This window comes from Elephas maximus, chromosome 3, assembly GCF_024166365.1.
Source record: "Elephas maximus indicus isolate mEleMax1 chromosome 3, mEleMax1 primary haplotype, whole genome shotgun sequence".
Taxonomy (NCBI): domain Eukaryota; kingdom Metazoa; phylum Chordata; class Mammalia; order Proboscidea; family Elephantidae; genus Elephas; species Elephas maximus.
In genome coordinates this window covers 83,958,372-83,966,938 of record NC_064821.1, presented here as the reverse complement: position 1 = coordinate 83,966,938, position 8,567 = coordinate 83,958,372, and the positions used below count along the sequence as shown (strand labels likewise).

Here is an 8,567-nt window from a genome sequence, read left to right as displayed (position 1 = left end):
ATATGTGAAATGATGTTAAATGAATCCACTGCCTAGACTGACGAGACTTCAGGGAAATTGCTGACAAGCATCCTTAGTCTACCTTTCTGCCCAACCTACTTACCTTCCCAAGAAGCTCTGCCCTGGCTCCTGGGATGAACAGACAGGCATGTGTCTTTGTGTGTGTAGAATCTTTATTCAGCGGCAGGGCTTCCTCAGGGGCTAAGCCCTCCTCAGGTCCTGAACCCAGTGGCTTTGTATCAGGTCCAGCTTCCTTGGTTGTAGGAGGTTGGAAATGACCACAGTGGCCGGTGACCCACCCATGTGCTTTGGTGAGGTGGGAGGCAGTGGACTTGGGAGCTAAATGCCCACTGTAGGGTCAGGACACCCAGGGTCTTGTCAGAGGCAGCCGGTACAGGCCACGTTCACACACAGCTCACAGTCGTCGCTAGAGATAATCACTGGGCAGGGAAAGAAAAATAGTCAGTGAACCTGAAACCGGGCAGCCAGAGAGGGACTGCTTAGGAGAGGGTTGGGGGAGCTGCACAGGCATCCTGCTTACACGCTAAAAACCTGGAACTTTAGAATTAGAGTTAGAGGGTTCAAATTCCAAGTCCTCTCTTAACTAGCAGTGACTGGTCAAAATCACTTAAATTCTCAGGGTCTGAGTTATTCCTGTCAAACGGAAAGAAAAGAGTATCAACATGACAGGTTTGTTGTGAGGAGAGTGCTTGGTAATTGCCAGCTAATAGCTCTCTGCTCCTGGCCAAAGCCGCCCCATCCCTCATATTTCAGCTTAGATGACTTTTCCTCTTGGAAGCCTTTCCAGAGTCCCTGTCCCACCCACTGACATGCCACCTGTCCTCTGTGTTTCCACAGGGCTTCCCCTCTCGCCCCACTGCATTGCAGCCACTGTCTGTTTGTGGCTTTACCAGTGCACCCTCTTCCTCCCATTGGTGAAGTCCTTAAGGTAGGCTTCTCAGCCCACCTGGCACACAGTGCTAAGAGCAGGAAAGTCCTGAAGAAGCAGAAGCTGAGTTTGACTCTCCCTGTCCTCAGCCACTAGGTGCTCAATAGTAATGACATGAGGTGGAGGGGTTGGGTTGGGGGAGGAGACAGAAGATGGTCAAGGATTGGGAGGAGGCCCTGGGGGCTCTGCCCCTCTCACTCAGTTCCAGCGGGGGTAGGGGACACTTACTCAAGGCTCTGAAGATGCTGGCGGCTTCCTTGGAGGTGCAGATAGGCTGGAGGTCCAGAGGCAGGTCAGGGTGTTGGCACACAGACGGCAGGAGGCTCTGGGTCCCCAGGTGGGGGCTGAGCATCTGCTGCCCCTCCAGGTCACTCAGCTTCTTCACTGATTCCAGCTGGACCTGGAAGCCTTGGTACTGGGGTGGTGGGAGCAGGGGTGGTGGGAGCAGGGGTGGGGGGTGGGGGTGGGAAGATGAGATGGTATCCACACCTGGGCCTGGAGTAGGCTCTAGCAGGGAACCCAGGATTCCTGCTGCCCCAGGATCCTCTGCACCCTTCCCTATTCTGGAAAGTTCTGTCCCAAATGGCCACCTGTATCTTGCCCACTCCGAGCCTTGGATCCCTCATCTGAAAAGTAGAGATCATCACACTTCATGGTCTCTGGGTTTCATGAGGGTCAAGCAAGTTCCCACACAGTCGCAGGCACCCAGTATGCTCCCCTTGAGCTGACATGGCAACATGATGGTGCCCCAGAGGCAGCTGAGCCCTAGGCCCAGGGATCAGTGGGAGGCTGACTCTCCTACACACCTCCCAGGACCCCATTCTCTTCTTCCCTGGAGGCCTGTCAGAGTCAGGGATGTGACTCCCAGGCCTGGGTGGGAGCCTTGCCCTGGGCCACACACTTCCCTCTGAGCTCTCCTACCCACACAGACAGGCCTTGCTTCCATGACTCCATGGACTGTTCTTGCATCCTCTGTGCCTGGCTCCCTCCTGCTCATCCCACAAGGAGAGAGGCAGCTCAAGGGTTGCCCCCTATGGAAACTTTTTGTTGTGCCTGCCCCTTTCTACCTGGCTGAGCTGCTGGAGCATAAAAGGGGGTATCCTCCCCACTTGGCTCATCAAGGGCAGGGGCCTCATCTTGTTCCTCACTCTGACCCTGATGGAGAGCAGTGCTCAGCAAACAGCAGTTTACTGTCATGGCCATCATCATTGCCTTTGGCCTTCCAGCTGCCGCCACCTTTCAGCTGTCTTGGTTCTCAGAGTGTGATTGGGTGTCGGGCTGAGCACTGAGCCATGTACTACCCCTGCTCCCCATGAATTTCCCAGCATCCCCTTTTGAGCCAAGAGTCCCAACTTGGGGGCCTTCAGGCAAAGAGTGGGCTGGCCCGAGAGACTCACCTGGATGTAGACTGACTGTGTGCCCTGTAGTAGCACCAGGAGGACCATGGCCACCCCTGTCAGGAGGTCTGACACCATCCTGCCACCCATCCTGCTCCTCTCTGTTACCACCACCACTGTTTACCTGGCTCCCACCTGCTCTCTGGCTAGCTGCTCCTTATAGGCCAGGCTCTACACCCTGGTCATTCATTAACAGAACAGCTGGGGTGGGGTTGACAGCTGGCTGACTCTCTGACAAGGCCAGAACTGGTTCCCAGGAGGGGGTTGATGATGATGAAGGCATGGTGCCCAGAGCATGCTGGGATATGCCGTATGACAAGTGCCTGCTTTTTGCTGGGCGCTGTGTGAGAGACTTGCCTGCACACCACTTCTATTCACTCCTCAAGACAACCGTGAGAGTGGAATGATATGGTGACTACTTTACGGACAGGGAAAGTGAGGCTCAAGAGGTGAAGTGATGTGCCCCAAGTCACAGAGCTAGTCGATGACAGAGTGGGGACTCCAGCCAGATGTCTTTGGCCCAGGCCAGCCCATGGTTCTTTCTCTGGGCAAAGGGAGTAGTAGATAGACAGGCTGGCCTGGGGCAAAAGTGGGGCAGACACAAGGCTGATCTCAGGGTTCTCTGTGTCCCTAGACCCATGTCTCTCCTCACCCCAGTTCCATTTTAGGACCATCTCTCCAATCAGTCCTTGCCCAGGCCCTCAACCTGCCCTGACCTGTTGTCTCTCACTAGTGCCTGGGCAGCCTCAAGTCATGGTTAACCTATCACACCCACCCATGCCTTCCAGAAGACAATAGCTTAACCCAGCAACAGGAAGAAAGAGCACTGACCTTGGAGTCAGATTAACCTGGGTTGAAATCTTGGTCCTGCTGCAGCTGTGTGATCTTGGGCAAGTCACATCAACTCTCATTGAGCCTTAGGTTCGTCTTTCAAGTGATGGGCATAACAGAACCCAGCACATATGGTTGCTGTGAGGGTGATGAGGCTTGGGTCTACCTGAGTAGGTCCCTCAATCTCACAGTCACCTTCCAGGACAATGCATAACCCACCACCTCAGTGCCTGAAGGCTGGGTCGGGGAGAAAAGGGCAAAGTCCGCAAGGGCGTTATCGCTACTGCCAGCCCAGGCAACTGTAAACAATGCCTGGGACAGAGCTCAGCTCTGCCAGGCACAGAGCCTAGCATGTGGTAGGCACTTTGTGCATAATGTTGAATGGAGGCCCAGAGAGCCCATCTTGACACTCACAACCCTATCCTCCAACTTGGTGGCTAAGTTTGATGTCTCCGTGCTCTCTAACGCCAATCATCCTCACATACGCCCTGTCCTATCTCATGCTTTTGCTAATGCATTCCACGGGCCTGAAGTTCTCATCTCCTTTTCTTACCTTGGTTAAAATGGAAGAGGCATGAGTGAACTTTGGTATTTCTTATGTCTTGTTTTGAATTCAGACTTCAGCCTTTGCTAGTTTTAGAGTATGAAGAAAATAATCAACTCTCACATGCTTTCTTATCTCTAAAATGAAAATAACCAGATGAAATAGCTTTCATTTATTGAACACTGACTAGGCACGATGTTACATTATGGGTATAATTCTTTTTAATCATATAACCAGTTTTAACTATTTGCCATGGAGTTGATTTTGACTCAAGGCAACCCCATGTGTGCTCCTTTTGGAAGCAAATGACCAGGCCTGTCTTCCGAGGTGCCTTGCGGCGGGGTTGGGGGGGTGGTTGAGCTACTAACCTTTTGGTTAGTAGCCAAGTGCTTAACAATTTGCACCACCCAGGGACTCCTATTTAATCATATAGATAAGTGTAATGGTTGTCCTCATTTTACAAATGTGTCGTTTACAAATGAAGCTAGGTGAAGTCAAGCACCAGGTTCATCATCACAGCCTGAGTAAAAGGAGAGAGCAGGTTTTACCTGCAGCTTTCTGATCTCTGTAGGGTCTGTGGTGTTACAGAAAAAGGAACACAGGTCTTGGAGGTAAGGAGATTTGGGTTCATTCCCAGACTCCAGGATTTATCAGCTTATAATACACTTCGGGTGTGTTACTTAGCTTGTCTGAGCCTCCATTTCTTCATCAGTAGAGAAAGTAATGAATAACCTCATAGTGGTTGTAGTGAGGAAACACTGACATGGGACAAAGACACTTGGAGTCCCCCTTTGCCATTGACTAGCTCCATGATCTGGGCAAATCACTTCATTTCTCGAGCCTCACTTTCTCTGACTGTAAAGTGGTCACCATAGCATTACACCTCTGTTCTAGAACAGCACGTGTCTCGCACATGACGGACATTCAGTAAAAGGTGGTTTCCTTGCCACTTCTACCACATCTTCTCCATGGACCCCTCCTTGACAAACTCTGTCTCTGAATCTATAACTGGAGCAGTTCCAATTTTTTACCTATACAGCCTAAACTTGATGCTGTGCCATTCTGTCTGCCATAGTGTAGGTTCTGGAATCAGGCAGAGCTGGCTTTGCTCAAGTTTTGACCTTGGGCAAACAACACAACTTCTCTGAATCTAATTTTCCCATTTGTAAAAAGGGGAACAGTTTCCAGCTTTTGAGGCTTTCATAAGGCTGCTTGACTCCCAAATCCATGCTCTTTCCACCAAAGCAAGCTCAGCCTCTTTGACCCCCATAGCAAGGGGGACAGGGAACAAACCCAAAGGATTCGGAGACTCCTATGGTGTGGATTCCTTCCCTTCTTTCCTTTCACATGTCACTTTTTTCCTGGAAACAAGGTATGAGTTTCACTTCTGCCTAATATAATTCAAATTCATAGTTCAAACCCATCTCCTAATCTCTCCATGAATGACCCACCCACCATCCATCAAAACCAACTTAGCCACAGATGCAAACTTCCACTGCCACCCCCGTTCAGCCCACGTCAATTGATGTTTATCAGACCACTTCCTTTTTGTGAACATGAGAAGTGACTGTCACACCAGCCTAGATTTCATTCTCTGTGTGGGAGTCTCAAACATAGATGAGAGATGGGTGACAGTTTGGCTGTGTGTGTAGTTTGGGGAACTCCTCTCTCCACACTAGATTCCCTGCTTAGTGCCCACAGCCACTGTACCCCAGAGACCATGACTCTTCCTGCCCCTTACTGACCATTTCCCCAGCAGCATTGTCGCAGCTGACTACTCTCTTTATAGAATAAAGTATTCTCTCCACTTGGCTTCTGAGACACAAGCTGTCCAGATTTTCTGCCAAACTCATTTGCCCCATGATCTTAGTTTCCTTGTTGTTTTTTCCTTCTCTTCTTGGCCTCTAAATTTTAGAATGCCCCAGGGGTGCCATGGCTCAGTCCTTGGACCTCTTCTTTCCTCTATGTATGTTCACTTCTTTGGTGATCTTACCTGGTCTCAAGACTTTGAATGCCATCCATAGCCTGGTAACTCTCCTAGCCTGATCTCTTCTCCTCAGCTCCAGACTCATTTAACTATCTGCTTCATCAGCATCTTCCATAACTGCTGATGGTATGACCATTCACTCTATTGCTGAGGCCACACAACCTGGGGGTCATCCTTGATGCCTCTCTTTTATTTGCCAAATTTAATTCATTAGCAAATCCTGTTTGCTTTACCTTCAAAATATTTCTAGACTCCAGTCATGTCTCACCATCTCCACTGTAACCACCAAGGTCCATGTTATCATCATTGTTCTCCTGGATCATTGTAGCAGCTCCATAAGGATCTCCCTGTATCCACTCTTGCTCTTCGTCAGGCCTTTCTCCATTCAGCAGCCAGCGTGACCTTATTAAAATCTCACGTCATGTTTTTCCCTTGCTCAAATCTGCTAATGACTTCCCACTTCACTCAGAGTAAAATCCAAAGACTTCCACTGGCCTACAAATTCCCTTTGGCCCCTTCTGCCCTTCACTCCCTGGGTACCAGCATACCAGTTTCCTTGCTGTTCCTGGAACATGGAGAACATCAGTGTACCTCGGGGTGTTAGCTCTTTACCCACGTACTTATGGCTCACTCCCTTGCGTCACCCGGGTCTCTTCTCAAATGCCACTTCCTCAAAGAGATCTTTCCTGATCATCCTACCTTAGACAGCACCCCTATCACTCCTTATTCCCTTAATTTATTTTCTTACAGCATCTGGCATATAAAAAAACCTCACATTTTATTTCTTGTACCTCTCTCTCTCTAGTAGAACGTTAGCTCTATTAGAGCCGGGAATTTGTCTGTTCTCTCCAACCAATGTCTGGCATATAAAAAAAAAAAAAATTTTTTTTTTTTTTTTGGCATATAACTGGTACTTAATAAACACTTGGTGAATTGAATAAATGAATATGATTCAAATACCTATTCCATTCACTAATAGATGTGTGACCTTGTACAATTTGCTACTTCTCTGAACCTCAATCACTTCATCTAGTATCTTCTTCCCATATATAAGGGGCCTGGCCCATGGTGAGTGTTCAAAAAAATGTTTAGTATTATTTTCATAGTCATGAAATCATTTCTTTTTAGAGAAACTGAATCTTTTTGTGTTTTGTGTGCATAACAACCTCTGAGATATTCGATCATTTAATCACTATTTACTGAGGCCTAGTAAGTACCAGGCACCATTGTAGACACAAGGATACAGCAACTAGCAAAACAGACATAGCTACTGTCCACAGAACAGTGCTGGTGGCTTGGACAGGGAGGTCAGAGTAAACGATGGTGAGAAGGGGTTAGAGCCCACAGGATTTCCTGGTGACTTGGATGTAAAGGGTAAACAAAGAGTGGAGTCAAGGACAACTCTAAGGTTGTTACAAGTCAAATAATGCTGCCATTTGCCAAGACAAGAAACAGGAATGAGCAGCTCAGGTGAGGGCATCAAGAGTTCGGTTTTCCTGAATAGACTTAGAAGGCCAGCATAGTGGGGGGCGGGGTGGGGAGGGATTTGGGGCCCACGGTTTCAGGGGACATCTAGGTCAATTGGCATAATAAAATCTATTAAGAAAACATTCTGCATCCCATTTTGGAGAGTGGCATCTGGTGTCTTAAACACTAGCAAGCAGCCATATAAGATGCATCAATTGGTCTCAACCCAACTGGAGCAAAGGAGAATGAAGAACACCAAAGACACAAGGTAATTATGTGCCCAGGAGACAGAAAGGGCCACATAAATCAGAGAATACATCAGCCTGAGACCAGAAGACTAGATGGTGCCCAGCTACAACTGATAACTGCCCTGTACACGTATCATTTTGTGACATCAGGTGCCAAACCCACGGCTTGTCAACACTCTTCCCTTCTTGACCTTGGGTAGCTTTCCTGTGCCCTCTTGCCTTCTCGGCCTTTCCCCTGGGTTGCTGTGCCCATTTAGTCTCCTTTTGTTTTATGGGCCTGTCTAATATTTGGCTGAAGGGTGAACCTCAGGAGTGACTTCAGTACTGAGTTTTTAAAAGGTTATCCATGGGCCATACTCTCAGGGTTTCTCCAGTCTCTGTCAGACCCATAAGTCTGGTCTTTTTTTTGTGAACTTAACTATCACTTTAAATTAAAGGGCAATCCACCAGACTGAGTCCAGTACAACTAGATGGTTCCTGGCTACCATCACTGACTGCTCTGACAGGCATCACAATAGAGGGTCCTGGACAGAGCTGGAGAAAAATGTAGAACGAAATTCTAACTCAAAAAGAAAGACCAGACTTGCTGGCCTGGCAGAGACTGGAGAAACCCTGAGAGTATGGCCCCTGGACATCCCTTCAGCTCAGAAATGAGGTCACTCCTAAGGTTCACCCTTCAACCAAAGATTAGACAGGCCCATGAAACAAAACGAGACTAAAGGGGCACACCAGGCTTGGGGCAAGGACTAGAAGGCAGGAGAGGACAAGAAAGCTGGTAATAGGGAACCCAGGTTTGAGAAGGGAGAGTGTTGACATGTCATGGGGTTGTTAAGCAATGTCATAAAATAATATGTGTACTAACTGTTTAATGAGAAACTAGTTTGTTCTGTAAACCTTCATCTAAAGTACAATAAAAAAAATAAAGTACAATAAAAAAATAAATAAAGGGCAAAACAGAGAGATGGCAAATTTAAAGAAGAATCAGTATATTGGGTTCAGTACGTAAGCAGAGTGTATCTGGAAGACCGGGTGTGAGAAGCTGTATAAACTAAGGTGTGGTGGATTTCCCAGCAGTCCCCCAAGTGAAATTTTGGTCTTTTCCTGGAGAGGCAGGTGACCTAATGAACCAAGCCATGGTTCTATT

General features: G+C 48.2%; 1 protein-coding gene across 1 annotated transcript; it reads right to left on the bottom strand.

The window, feature by feature from the left end:
* Positions 1 to 378: 378 nt before the first annotated feature.
* Positions 379 to 2,436, bottom strand: GUCA2B (guanylate cyclase activator 2B). The gene is made up of 3 exons (XM_049875947.1): positions 2,347 to 2,436; positions 1,178 to 1,364; positions 379 to 440 (listed from the first exon to the last, which is right to left on the bottom strand). Exons 1-3 carry the CDS (start codon positions 2,434 to 2,436, stop codon positions 379 to 381), a joined length of 339 nt encoding a protein of 112 aa, XP_049731904.1.
* Positions 2,437 to 8,567: the final 6,131 nt, after the last annotated feature.

Excerpts from the sequence above, each read along its gene's own strand:
- GUCA2B (XM_049875947.1), bottom strand. The coding sequence starts at position 2,436 with ATGGGTGGCAGGATGGTGTCAGACCTCCTGACAGGGGTGGCCATGGTC. Across the intron at positions 1,365-2,346 it reads CACAGTCAGTCTACATCCAG|TACCAAGGCTTCCAGGTCCA; the intron begins GTGAGTCTCTCG and ends CCACCACCCCAG. Across the intron at positions 441-1,177 it reads CAGCATCTTCAGAGCCTTGA|TGATTATCTCTAGCGACGAC; the intron begins GTAAGTGTCCCC and ends TTCCCTGCCCAG.